Source organism: Neopelma chrysocephalum, unplaced genomic scaffold (assembly GCF_003984885.1).
Source record: "Neopelma chrysocephalum unplaced genomic scaffold, ASM398488v2 Primary Assembly neopelma1_24, whole genome shotgun sequence".
NCBI lineage: Eukaryota > Metazoa > Chordata > Aves > Passeriformes > Pipridae > Neopelma > Neopelma chrysocephalum.
Window position 1 is genome coordinate 34,011,463 of NW_020897693.1, and position 14,270 is coordinate 34,025,732.

At 46.3% G+C, this 14,270-nt stretch overlaps 1 protein-coding gene across 1 annotated transcript in view; it reads left to right on the top strand.

Annotated features, from left to right (window-relative positions):
- The window catches only part of FLVCR2 (feline leukemia virus subgroup C cellular receptor family member 2), a 29,301-nt gene extending 17,021 nt beyond the window's left edge, over positions 1-12,280 (top strand). Inside the window, 7 exon segments of the mRNA XM_027672023.1 lie at positions 1,983-2,050; positions 2,833-2,936; positions 9,652-9,762; positions 10,189-10,294; positions 10,777-10,888; positions 11,308-11,363; positions 11,973-12,280. Coding sequence (XP_027527824.1) covers positions 1,983-2,050; positions 2,833-2,936; positions 9,652-9,762; positions 10,189-10,294; positions 10,777-10,888; positions 11,308-11,363; positions 11,973-12,080 — 665 coding nt within the window. The 3' untranslated portion in view covers positions 12,081-12,280.
- The last annotated feature ends 1,990 nt before the right edge of the window (positions 12,281-14,270 follow it).

Genomic DNA, 14,270 nt, shown 5'->3' on the forward strand with positions numbered 1-14,270 from the left:
AGGGCGCCTCCTTGCTGTGAGATCTCCAACTGTTCTCCCCCATCTCTGGCTGCTGGCTCTGCTGGAGTTTCCAGCCTTCTTGAGTAACTCTTGGAAAGCATTGGCTAGATTCCTCCTGCCTGAAGAGCATGTCACTCAACTTATTAGCCTCTCCTGTAACCTTCTGACATGTGGTTTTGGAGCAGGAAGCATTGTCACAGGCAGTTGGCTTATTTAGGATCACTTGAATGAGAGTTTTCATCTTTTGTGTGTGCCATAAAACTGTGGAGTGACCTTTGCTTAATCATGGGATGGTTTGGGTTGGAAGGGACCTTAACGATCATCTAGTTCTAACCCCCGTGCCGTGAGCAGGGACACCTTCCACTAGACTGGATTGCTCAGAGCCCCGTCTAGTGTGGCCTTGAACACTTCCAGGGATGGGGCATCCACAACTTCTTTGGGCAACCTGTTCCAGTCCCTCACCACCCTCACAATAAATTGTAATCTTGTCAGAGATGGTGTGTAAAGGAAGTGTGATGTCCCCTTCAGCTGCCAATCCCAGCTGCCAATCTTGTGGCTCCTCATAGTGCTCCATGAGCTGTGCAGTGCAACGGGTATTCAGTGTTTAGTGGAAGACTGGGCTAGGTGCAGGATTGCTGAGTACTTAAGGATCAGGGGAGCTAGAGGGTTAGGAGAGCTCAGGGGTTTGTTCCCTAGCTCTGCCTGCTAGACTGCACTTCTGTATCATGTATTGTGAGTTTCTGCTTTTAGCTGAGACTGAAAGAGGAAAAGTAGGAAGTGGGAACTTGACACATATCTGTTCTGTGAGGATTTCAGGCATCTATGCCAGGCTTTTTAAAACTGTGCCTCCTTATGGAGCCTGTAGATGTGTGAGCTGCAGTGGTGAAATCTGTGTCCCCCATCCCACCCCCCTACTTCAGGATCACTGAAGCCTTGAAGAGAAACTAACTGCAAATGTAAATGACTTTCTGAGAAGAAAGTTGTGCTGACTGTTACAGACCTCATCCACCTGGTGAAGGTTTCTCAGTATCACCCAAGGTGAGAGTGTAGCCATTGCAGTACTGCTGATTCAGTGCACGTGCGTATGTTCTTCCCTACTCTTAGCAAAGTGCTTGGATTTTGTGCCCTTTTGAGAAGGCATTTAACCAAAGAGAGTTGCACGTAAGCTGAAGCAGTGTGTCTGAACGGGGCTTGACCAGTATCACCCCAACAGTTTCATTCTCACCTTGGGTGATACTGAGAAACCTTCACCAGCTGGCCGATGCCTCTAACAGTTAATCTAACTTCCCTTTCAGAAATACAACTACTTTCACGGTTGGTTTTTTTTTCAGGCCTCAGTGATATCTTTTAAAATGCAAGATTTTCCCATGCAGACACACACATAGCAGGTGCCTGGGGGTAGTGCTGTCTGTGCTTCACCATCAGCTCTGCTTCTGCTTGCCTTCTGCTGTTTCTTGGCTTGGAGAGAATATTTTTTTACTGGCTGTCAGCAGGGAGAATGCTATCAGGCTCTTCTCTGGAAGGAAAACACTCAGGTCAATGACACTGTTGTTAATTGAATCCCAGGTCCTTGTTAAAGGTGTGATGTTGAGACAGGTGCTTTTGTAGTATTCTGACTTGGCTGGGGGGGGAAGGAGAAAACTCCAGTGCTAAAGATGGATCTGGATGTGAGGAAGGGTTGAGACCCCATGAGGGATTTGCAAGACCTTTCAGTCCCAGAAATGTGCACAGCCCTTCCTCTAGCTGCTAGGGTAAGAACCATCCTGAAACTGCAGGGTGCTTCCTCCTCCATGCTGAGGCCTGAATGTCTGCATTTCTTTCAGTATTCTATGTCTAACCACTCTGGCTGAGTCTCCTGAGACTCTGCAGCCTTGTACTGGATCGATGCTCCCAAAGATTCCTCTCTCTGCTTTTCTACCCTTCCACAACCCAGCAGGAGAGTAGCAGGCTCTGAATGTGCTGCATTTTTATCCTCCTCTTAGGTCTGAATGTAGGTTGTTTCTACGCCCTGTCCACTCTGCTGAACCGCATGGTGATCGACCACTACCCAGTAAGTGTATCCAACCCTTGTGGCCCTCTGATGCTTGCTGTTGTCTAGCACTGGCTGCCAAAGGAGAGTCTGTGAGAAATGCAATGTCACAGCACTTCTGGCTGGCTCTGGCACACATTGGCTGGCTGGAAAGAGAGCACTGGCTCCTTTTTCTCTTTACACCACCCCATGCAAAAGCTAGTGAGCTCTAGCAAAGACAGCTCCTTTGCACCCTGAATGAAAGTGTTTACTTCTGAGAAAATCTTCCAGCAATTGACTCCCCTTGTTCTTGGCTATGATTTCTACTAGGACATCTGTTCCAGGAGGCTGCCCACACTGGTGCTTGGGTGGCAGAAGAGTGGAGTGCTTCAGCACCTGAGCTACTGTAGAGCTTACTGCTGGTGCTGTATGCTAGAGAGCTCCTTTCTGTGCTGCCTTATAGTAGGTCCTAATATTTCCTAGTCAATCTGGCCCAAATCCTAACACCGGAGAGCAAGCTTCATAGGGTTTATGCTGACTCCTCTGAGAGTATCTGTTCATGCTGGCCAGTGCACACCTTTTTCTCTGGGCTGGCTCAGAGAGAAGTGCCAAACCACTTTTCTTGCTGGACCAGAATGCACTGGCTCATAGTGGGCCCAAAAGTGTTCTTGCAAAGGGTAGTTCTGGTTATTGTGTTACCAGCAGAAAACATGTGGGGAGGCTAACTTTGGTGTCTCTTCCTCTCTGGGTTTTCTGCTTTTTGCTTTTTGTTGGCTATGACTTAGCTCCTGCATTTGTGTGAGTGTGTGTGTGTCTCATCACAGGGGGAGGAGGTGAATGCTGGCAGGATTGGACTCACCATTGTACTGTCGGGGATGGCTGGGGCTCTGATCTCCGGCATCTGGTTGGACAGAACCAAAACCTACAAGTAAGTCCCTTGTTTGCCTCTGTGTCCCTGGTGACTGTGCTCTTCCCCCATACTGTGTGAGTCTGGGGGCTCAATCATTGGGAGGATTTGTAGGGAAAAATATGGTTCTTCAAAATCCGGTTAGTCTAAAGTGAAGTTTGGAGCTGTGTGTTAGTCTGTACAGGGCCCATACAGTGGCCTTAGGGAAACATAGGGAGAGGATGAGGTGGCCCAGCAGCTGCTTTGTCAGGGATGAGAGAGTTCTTGGCACAAGCAGAATCAAGACAGTACCAGACCATTTCTCAGCCCTTACAAACCAGCTTCTGTGAATCTTTGTCCAGCTTAATAAAAGGCACATTGAATCCAGTGCCCAGAGGCATTGTGTGAGGGTGTGTTGCTGTATTTAGGGCAGGCATAAGGGTTATTGGGGTTGCTGGTGGATTATTCTGGGTTTGCTGCCTGGCGGGTTGGGAAAGCAGGTCTGGCCAGCATACCCTGCCATCTGCAAAGAGATGATTAAGTCTTTGCTTGTCCTGCAGCTCCCAGTCCTCAGGCACTCAGATCTCCTTGGCAGACCTCTGTAGGATATCCCAGTGGATGTAGAGAGACTCTCATGTCTTACACTGGGGTCCGTGTAATCAGCTTTTTGATTTCCCTGCCTTTTTTGAGAACTGTGAGAACCTGTTGTCTGAGCAGGTTGGTGAGACAGAGCTTTACTGGTAATGTGCTGGTGAAGGTAGTTGAAGGGAGTTTTGGAGTTCTTTTCTTTGCAGCAGCTTTTCATCTGGGTGAGTCCTACTGCCATTATCCTACCTGGTGTCTTGGACCAGAAAAGCACATTCTCATTGTAGACAGCTTAGATTAATCTGGCTAGCTGTGGGCTTGCAACATCTGAAGTGGCTTCTGGCCCTAGCTGTAAACTTCAGGGATCAAAAATAGATAAAAAAATGGCTTCTCTAATAAGAAAGAATGGTTGGTGAGAACTCCTGGGTCATAGGAAAGAGGACTAGATTACTGATACAAAGACTGGCAGATTGTTTGTTGCTGTTTCTAGATGGCTGTGTGGCACTGAGTTCTCATTTGTCAGTCCTGGGAATTAGAAACACAACTGTTGGAACTGTTAGAACTGCACTAGCTAACCATTCAATGTAACTTGTGTCTCTTTCCAGCCCAGGGCTAGTGGTAAGGTAGCCTCAACTGGGACTGGATGATCTTCCTGATTCTCCGTAAGCAAGGGTAGGTTGTGTCACAGAAGCCTGAAGAGCTTTGTCGCTCACCAGGCAGAGCTGGGACTTGAAATTTGGCAGAATGGGAGAGGGGAAAAATCCACAAATCCTGTATTTGTTCCATGTCCCCTGCTTCCATGGAGGAACCACGTAAGAAGGCAGAGCTGGCTGACAGTGCAGAAAAATAGGACTATGCCACCCATGGAATTTATCCTACAGACCCCAGGGACTATCTGGGGACAGATTTAGCCTTAGGTGAGGAAAAACACTACTAAGAATTTGTTCTCCACTGCAGCCCACAAAATGGAATTCTGTGAAACTAGCACATTTTTTTTCGGAGTGCTACAGAGTCTTTATTTAGCTCCATTTAAAAGTCTATTTAAAAAAACTGTCAAGATACCAGATGTTCTAGGTAGGTACCCTCCCCCTTCCCTCAGTTGCTGAGATAGTGTCAAGAATGAAGTGGTAAGCACATGAAAATTAGGAAGGAGAGATATCAAGTATTTTTTTAGTCAGCTTGGAGAGGGAGGGAAGCAAATGAATGGGATCCAGCTGTGATTGAGGGGAGCAGGGGAAGGTTAATAACAAAAGGAATTGCAGAGCTCTACATGTGTGTTTGATCTTTACTGTACCATCAGCAGTTCCTTGAAAGGGTGAAGCTGTGCTAAGTCAGGCTTTCCCCATCTGTCATGCTCGAGCACCAAATGGCCTTTCATTCTTGCTCTTATTTGGCAGGCAAATCCCTGCAGCAACCCCTGCACCATTCTTGCTTTTGGAATTAGCAGGCACAAATTTGGTCAATAAAAATAAATACATTAGTTACGTAGTTATGAGTGAGCAGTGCCAGAACTAGGGTTACTTCTGGTGGTACGGCTTGTAAAGCACAGCCCACCTCTTCAAAAGAACACATTTTAGAATCATTGAATCATTTAGGAAAAGACTTTTAAAGTTTTGACGTAAAGTTAAATGGGGCTCCATGTGCATCCTTCAGGTTCCTGGCTCAGAGGAGGGATGGGGTTGTGACACCTGGGGACTGCTGAGTGAGTTGCTATTTGTAGGGGAGTCTGACTTGGAATGAGGTATTTGGGGACTGAATTAATCATCACTTCTCTTTGGCCATGCTTTGGTTTTAAGTACAGTGTTCCCATGGCCTCACATCCAGCTGGTTGCAGTCGGTACTCTCTGCTTTCGTTGCTGCATCTCTATAAGGCAAGACGTCAGAAATATCCATCTCTCTCCATTGACAAGGCAGAGGACCCCAAGTGGTGTTTTAAACTTAGATCTTTACAGGTCTGAAGTGCATTAAAATTTGGGGGAGGGAGGAAAGACTTGGATAATGGAGAATGGGGCGCTTGGATCTCTTCCACTGAAAGGTGAATGATCTCTCTCAGCCCAGCCTGACCAGCAATTTGGGCCTTCTTGTTGTAGCCCTTTCCCAGGTTAGTCCTTATGTAGTGCTTATGTCTTTGCCCTGTCCTGCCATATGTTTTATATAAACAATGTACCAAGGCTGTCCGTTTTTGTGACCTTTACACAGGAAGAAATTGGCATAAAACCAAATGCCAAAGGATGAGGGGGTGGTGAGAACAAAACCAGCCTTCTCCAATTCATCTCTTCTCTGGCATCTGACACCTCAGTGTCTTCAGCAATGAGATTCTTCTGGAAGCACAGGGACAAGGCCTTTGTTCAGGGTCTTGCGCAGCCTGGAATGTGCTGTCCTCATGGCAAAGCCTGTGGAGGCCATCTGTCATCCCAGTCTGTACAGCAGAGCATTCTGGAGCTGCACACAACATCCCAGTGAGCAACTAAAACTGTTGCACATGGCTGTGCCCCCTACCCCCTCCCTCCCTGAGCTTGTTCATTTGTTGCTTCAGATGTTGCTTGACTCCTGTTTTCGCAGCTGCAGTCAGTCCCCTGTGAGTCCGGTCCTGTCACTTTGACTTTCCTTGTCCAAGTGACCCTCTGAGACAAGGCTGGGCTGGGCCATGTCCACTGCGTATTCTGAGGCTTCCTCTGGAGTTGACTGAACAGCAGGAGTTGTGTTCTTCATTTCAGTCCTGTTCCCTGCTCATGCTGGCCCTGTCTGGCTTTTTTCCCCCAAGGTCTCTCTTTTCTCACAGTCCCTTGCGTGAGCTCTTTAATTTGCCTCTTCAAAAGTGTAGGGAATGTGACTGGGAGGGCAGATGAGTGTCAGAGCAGGTTAGGTTTTTCTAAATGACAAGCATGTTGGCTCCTTCACAGATCTTCCTCTGACTCTACGACAGAGACTTGGCACCAGTGCCTTTGGAGCAATGCTTCTGCATGGGTGCACGGGGCTTCATTCCCAAACCCCAGAGTACAGAGCTGGGTTAACCCCAGCTTTCCTAAGGTGATGTAGCAGGATGCCTAACTTCCTAACTTGTACACACTGCACTAGGCAGCCTGGTAAGTAGGCTGTCAGTTTTCCAGACAATGATAATGAGTCCCTATGAAGCCATCATGGGAACAGGTTGCTAAAAACACTAGAATGCAGTGCCAATGTCCTCTGTGAATCTGCTTCTCTGTCGTGCTTTTCTCTCTCCCATAAGATTTATGGCTATGATAAGAGGCTTATTAAGCTAAACTGGCATTCTTCCCATGTCCTAGTGCCCCAAGGGCCACAGAACATTCTTGTCTTCTAGTGACAAAGGCCGCTTCCTGAGAAACACCCTGCCTCGCTGTCTTTCCCCAGTGGTTTCTTTGTTTCCCTATTCACCAGTGTCTGCCAGTATTTCAGTTACACCCTCTTAAAATTTTTGGGTCTTGCTTGGACTGTTGAGTGTTAAATCTCCTTTTTTGTCATCGGTGGTATAGTCGGGGGAGCAAGGTCTTGCTAAAGTCTGGTCCAGCAGAAGTCTGCTTGTGTGCTTAAGGCTGTTTTCTGCAGCGGGAGTTGCATCCAGGGCTGTCTGTTCAGCTCCTGTGGGCGGCTGTCGTGAGCAGGCAGCGCTCAGGTGTGTGGCCTCAGGGCACTTTCTGGTCTGTGATTCCCGCAGCACTCAAACCTGTGGTCTTGTTTTTTCACAAGGGTCTGTTGATACATTTTATCCTTCTGCAGCCTAATGATTCAAAGAGGTCAGCGAGGAAAACTCTAGTCCCCTAGATCTAGCTAATGTGCACTAGATGAGGTACCCACGGCAAGATCAGTTTGCTGTGTTGTGCCCCCTGTTTACTTCTGCAGTTTCAGTGGAGAACACCTTCAAGAGCTATCTGCTTCTGTGAGCCTGCCTGCTCTAGTTCTCAGTGGTGCACTGTATGTTCTGGGAACTTCTTTCTTGCACCTTGACTAATGACATAGCATCAATGTGAAACAAAGTCCCAACCACATCTGGTCCCTATCTTGTTCATCACCTTTGCTTGGAGATGAGCGGCAAAGTGCAACTCTTGGCAATTGTCATGGTACAGAATCAGATACAAATCACATGGAATACTTGAATCATAAGCTTAGGAAACTGAGTGAGATTTTGTGTGACTATCCTAAGATCTGTGCACTGAGCCAAAAACGGGCTGCGGGGAGAAAAAAAAAACAAACAAAACCCCAGCTGAGTGTCGCTGCTGGCAGCAGCTAAACTTCTTAGGGCCACAGCCACCTCTTGGAGGCCTGCACTGTATTTTAGCACTGCTGTATTTTACTACTGCTGTGTAGTTTGGAGACTCCTGTTTACGGAAGGAGCACCCAGTTCAAGCTTGGTCTGTGTAGCCCAAGCACAGAGATCTAATTCTAGCTTTGAGGTCTTTTCCTAATCATCTCTTTTCTCCATGGCTGCTTGTTAAGGCTTGGGAGACATAAGAACTCATGGGAGATATCTGAGGAACCTTATTGAGCAGAAAAAGGCTTTTACTTATATGTCTTTGTCTTTCTGGGGTTGCTCTCTAGTTGCTCAGTCAGTCTTTTAGCTCTTCTTCTGCAGCTTCCAGGCTGTGTGCCAGCCATGTAGCAGCTCTCTGCAGTGAATTATAACAGAAGTAAGCCATCCCTTTATTCTGCCTTCACAGATGATTTTTTTTCCTCTGAAATCATTGGAAAGAAAGTATTCTGGAGGTTAAGGGATTTAACTACTCCTTTGATACACAACAAAATTACTTGTCACAGCAAAATGTTTAGCCTTTCAATACATTAAATGTGTCTGGTGAACCTTTGTAAGTATGGATCAAGAGGTGAAGCCTGAAATTAGCTTCTAAGACCTGTATTTGGATAAGAATTGAAATATGAATATGACCCCACTGACTGCAGTCATTGCAGCAGTGAGGGAGGACAGAACCTTAGGTAGAACAGTCTGGATTTATCTGTAGTAATTCAGTGTACTGGAAACATTTTATTACCCATTATAATACTGGCTGCCCACTTGGGGTTGGATTTTTGGCAGTGGTCATTTGCATTAAAAAGGAAAAGTTAAAATAGTTTGAGTTTTAGTTTCTTCAGTAGAATTCTAGGAACTGGTATCAAACACATTCTTTGATGGATTAAGACTAAAATTTGGTTGAAAGTAAACAAGCAGCTCATAGTTATACCTTTAACTTCTTCGTAAAAGACAATGGTGAAAAGGTTTTATTAACTCTGATATCTGTTTGACTATCAAAATCCTGGTGGAATTTGTCAGGTAAAGGATACTCCTTTCCCTCCTTTCCCTCCTAAAAACTATGTACTATGAAGAGCTACTAGCTGCCTCTTGTACTAGAAAGAGCCTTAGTCTTTTTGATGTGGGAAAGCTTTCTGTGGTGTTTAGTCAGGGATGACAATTGCTAAACGTTTTGGATCTTCTAAAGCTGGCCTGGACTGCTGCATGTGTCTCACAGTACTAAGTCCACTGATGATCCTTGTGTGGCCTGGCTGCAGGTTTGGCTGTTCCCAGGATCTGCCTGGCATGCTTCCTGAGCACAAGGTCTCTTTGTCTCCTCTGCACAGAGACAAGAGCTTGTGGCTCAGCTGCAGTTGGCTGTGGAACTAGCACTATCCCGTGGCTTGAGGATGAGGCTGTGAGGGCAACCTGGCTTGCACGTCACCTCTCCAAATACAGCAGGCAGTTTAAACAACAGAAGGGAGCAGCAATGAAGCTGTTTTGGACAGCACTGAAAAATATATGGCCATAAGACTGTAGCAGTGTTGACACCTCTTTCTTTTGCTTTTCTTTCTTGAGAGGGCTCCATCTCCTTGGCTCCTGTGTGTTCAACTGGTTGTAGTACAAAGGGTGCCCAAGAAAGATTAGTGATTGTTTTATTTGGCTTTTGTTCTCCCCGTCAAGTGGCATGTACAGGATGTGACAAGGCACCTGTCAGCCCATGGTAGGATTTTCCTTCTACTGCCCTGCTGTGTGCACAGGTCCTTTCATGCTCTCTGTCAGTCCAGTTCCTCTGTCTCTGGTAGGAGTGGAGAGAGAGCTGTGCAACTTTTTTTTAATGTTTTTTTTAACCATGTGCTATAAGCTATACCAAGATCTGTGGGCAGAAATGAGGACTGGATTAAATGAAAACCTGACTGCTTTTTCTTGCAGACAGACAACACTAGTCGTCTATATCATGTCTCTAGTGGGAATGATAATCTACACCTTCACTCTGAGCCTAGGCCATCTCTGGGTGGTCTTTGTGACTGCTGGCACGCTGGGGTAAGTTCATGTGCAGGCTGCTTTCCTCGACATGCTAGGGGATGAGCAGGGAGGCCAAGCTGATGGTGCGGGAGGGACTGGGGAGAGACATAGCATGTGTGTGGCTCCTGCGTGGTTTAAGGAAAAAATTATCTGCTCTTCCCATCTCTCACTTGTATGTGTTTCATTAGAGTCAGAGACATTATTGTGACCCTGCTCAGCTGTATCTGCCTTAATTGTTCCAGGCAATCAAGTGGAAACATTTGGAAAGCCAGGGATACTGCAGCCCAATAGATGACCAATGGACAAGAATGAAAAGCATGTCGGCCTAAGTGGCTGTTTGACCATGCTGGGGGTGATACCCCTTAGAGCTATGGGCCATAGTCTGCCTCTTCAGTCTGCCTTCTGGCAGTTGCTGAGTCTTCCTTTCTGTGTGCTTCTTTACAGTTTTTTCATGACAGGATACCTTCCCCTGGGCTTTGAGTTTGCTGCAGAGTTGACATACCCAGAATCAGAAGGAACATCATCAGGGCTCCTTAATGTCTCAGCACAGGTAGGTGTGCTGTTTTTCCTTTGCTTGCCTGTTTTTAGGCAGAGATTAAATTGTAGTTCCAAGCCTTGACTTCTATTTCTTGTCCATTATTAGTGTAATGTACTGTAGATCTAAGCACCCCAAGACCTGGCTTTTTAAATTATGTTCCTCATAGCATTTCTCTAGTGGCAAACAGAAACATTCTGTTTCTGTTTAAGAAAATCCATCAGGATGCCAGTCACCCTTGCCTTTTCCAACATTGCTCCTAACAGCCTAGGACCTGGCTCTTCTCCAGTGAGAGATGGGATTCCAGCCTTAAGGGTCATTTGTCATCCCATCAGCTGCAAGGAGGTGCCTCTGCATGTGTTTATAACCATACTTTAGCCTCACTAGGGCAACTGTTTGGCTGGCCTGTATGCTCTGATACTTTGGTAAAGCTGGGAAGCTGTTTGGGCTGCTTTATAATAACAGTACAGCTGGACACTGGCTTTGTTTGTTTGTAGATTTTTGGTATTGCCTTCACCATTGGCCAAGGGCAAATCATGGATCACTTTGGAACGAAGGCAGGAAACCTCTTTCTTTGTTCCTTCCTGTTCCTGGGGACCGTTATGACAGGTAATTAAAATTTTCAGTGTTCGTCTGCTCTGACTTTTCCCCTTGAGCTTGGCATATGAGTTGAAGGGCTTTTGTGTGCCGTGGTGTCTGCAGGAAAGGCCAGAACCCACACAGCAGTCCTGTAGCAATGCTGTTGTTCTTCTTTAAGCATCTGATCTGTGTTAAAAAGAAGATCCAAGGCTTCTTGCTCTGGCTGCTGGTTGGGTTTCAAGGTTGCACCTCCTGCATGCTGAAATAAGGAATCTTTATCCTGCTTGTTTCAGAAGTGCTCTGAGCCTCATCCAGGAGAATGGTTTCCCTTGCTCACTGTAACATAACAGAAGAGGCTTCTGCTACTCCTTTGAATCCTGGGGAAATTGATTTGGTCTCTGCATGGTGACTTAACTGCCTTCACATCTCTCTTCCTCCCTCTGTTCCAGCATTCATTAAGGCTGATCTTCGAAGACAACAGGCCAATTTGGAAAATGAACAGACAGTGAGTAAACCCCCCTTCAGGACAACATGCAGCCTCTCTCCTTTCTAGCAAAGGGTCTAGCTTGTTGGGAAGCTCCTTGTTGACATTTTCAGACAGGTGGATGTAATTCCAGCAAATCCAGCTGCTGAGGCCTGTGTTTGCTCACTGTTAATGTCACGCAGAATCTATAGGCTCTGGTCCTCTGGGAGTCTGCAGGGCTTCACACATTTTTGTATTGGCTAGAGCCAGATGTAGGGCAGTGCTGTGCTCACTTCTCTCCCCTGAAAATGTATTGAGCCCTTCAGTGCTTTGCCCTTTTTTAGAGCTGATTAACTATTATTCTAGGCCCCTAGGGTTATTCTTCTTTTTCCTTGCCATCAGCTGCCAAGTGGGGTTCAGTATATGTGACTGGAGGAAGCTGGGTTACAAAGCCCAAATGAGGGCTTGAGCAGCCTGGCTCCTTACACTTTGCAGAGTGCTGAGGACAAGGCTACTAGTTCATATCTGCTCACCAGAACTTGGAGTATGATGTCCCTGTGATATGCTGTGCAATAAATGCAGCTATTTGCATGTGGGAGGGGGCCTCTAGTGAACTAATTGCACACATACTTTTAGAAGCTCTTTCTGCAGGGAAAGGGAGGGGACTGGTTGTTTGAGGCTATTTTCCTTATTCCTCTGGGCTCCTCTTCTACGACGTTATCAGAGATATCTACTCAATGTTCAGGAAGCCGTCAGTGACCATGACTAGCAAAGTGTGTAAATCTCAGTTCTCTGCCAGCTGGAGTCAGCTCTATTCAGAAGACAGTGCTGCCCTTGTCCAGAGAATCTAACCAGTCCAGTCTGGAGAAAGACCAGAAGGTCCAAGAAGCAGGTCTTCTCTGACCAGCCGCTCAGGAAGGTGGATTTTCAATTACAAAATACATGCTTTTTGATTTTTATTTTGGTTTTATTTTTACTAAACTATCTGAGCACAAATGCAGAGGGTAGGATAAGGGAGTTCATGCTACCTTGAGTAGTTCTTGTACCTATAATTCTAGACTAGTTGGATGAAAAAAGGCTGTACAACTTATCCAATTTGGATATAGGAGTCCCCTCCCCCCTATTGTAATAACTTAAACATTATTTCTCCTTCTTTTTCTACTCTGAGGCTTACAACTTTGGTTGATTTTAGCAGTGGTGAGCATCATGGTCTACAGGACCAAGCTAGAAGACAACTCCTCTCCCAGATTCCTGGTGTGAATGCAGCTAACTGGAACACACTTAGCTAAGTTGAGCTGGAGTAAAGACCAGTCTGTTTTGATACACACCCAATTGCTTGTATGCCTCCATTAACTGTTCTGAAGTCAAAGGCAGAAGATGAATTGTAAGGCCAAGCCATCCTCTGCAAGCCCTAAGGCAGCAGGGCTGTAATGAGAGGTGCTGGTGGCATGGTGAATTAATTCATAACATTTATGTGGAAGGCCCAGGAAAGGACCCAAGGTCATTTGGCAGTGAAGGTGATGCCTACTAGTACTAAGGTTCTTTCTGTTTGTCAGACATTTCTCTCACCAGATGAATTCTACATTTTTGCTTAAGCCATTTTTAGTATAAATCTTTTCAGTCTAAATACTATTGTAAGAGCTTGCTGCTGGAGGGGGGAGAGCACTGAGACCAGAGCAAAGGTGGCGCAGGTGTCATTTTTATAATCCTAAAAGCCTCCAGAACTGAGAGTAGAAAGAACCAGAGAGATGTGTGTGAGGTAACAGGTCTCAGTCAGTCAAGACTCCTTCCCCTGAGAGTCATGCTTTGAGGAAGTCATGACGGACACCCTCCGCAGTCCCAAATGTGGCCTCCACATGGCTGAGCTCACCTGGCTACTTCTCAAGCTTAACAACCAACCACAAGTGCTCAACCAACTGAAGGTAGGCTGAATCTGGTGTTTGGCACTTAAATGGATGGCTCAGCCAGGGATCAGCCAGCTGGGCTTGGGCATTGTGTGCTGCTTTTGTGGAGAGTTCTGATGGAGTAAGGTATTGGAGCTTTTCTGTGTGGCACAGCTGCCTTACACATGCTTGGGTGATTTTACTGTTTTTTTCCTTTGCCTGTTTCTCTTATTTTGCCCTGCTTTCATTTCCTTCCTTACTTGCCTCCATATTTTCAGGGATGGTGACTTGTGACTGTTGTTACAGAGACTCCAAGGCAGCAATCAGATCATGGATTATGGGACTGTAGCTTGTAACTGTAACCCATCAATTCCCACTCCTGCTCACTAGCTTTTACACCAAGGTAGGAGAATTGCACTAATCTACTTCTCTGAACACTCACGGGGTGGCACTGGCACCAAGCCAATGGCGCTTCTGGGGTGACAGCAATGGCCATAGAGTATCAAGAATCTTTCTGGCCTTCTCAGGTACTCACCTGAGAGGAAAGACAAGACAGCATCCAAGAACATAGTGCAGATCCCACCAGACTCATGTCCGATAGAGTCATAGAGATTCAATTAGGTGCAGTGAGGTAAGCCTGGTGCTGGATCAAATGGAGAACTGAATTGTCAGTCAGTTCTTGGGGAGAGGAGGTGCAGACATTGGCAGACTCTTCTTTGACATTACTTTTACAGTCCGGTTTCTTGGCTGGAGGTGATATAAGGAACCCTGTAGAGAGTGGGCTTTGATCACAGACAGGGTGCATGGCCAACTTCAAGAAGGAAGTTTAAAAACATCTAGCAATAACAGTCATTGGGTTGGTGCCATTTGGTGTAAGAATGCCTGAAAATTTTAAAGCTCTGTGCTTGCTGGTCTGTGAATCTCAATGGCACTTGGCATTTGCTCAGCTCTTGCTTGGGGTGGTATGCTTTATTACTCACTGTCCCGTGCGTCACATGGCTGGCTGGTCTACCAAGTTAACCTTGCTACCCTTTGCTTTTCAAGGTGTTTGTAGAGTGTGTGTGTC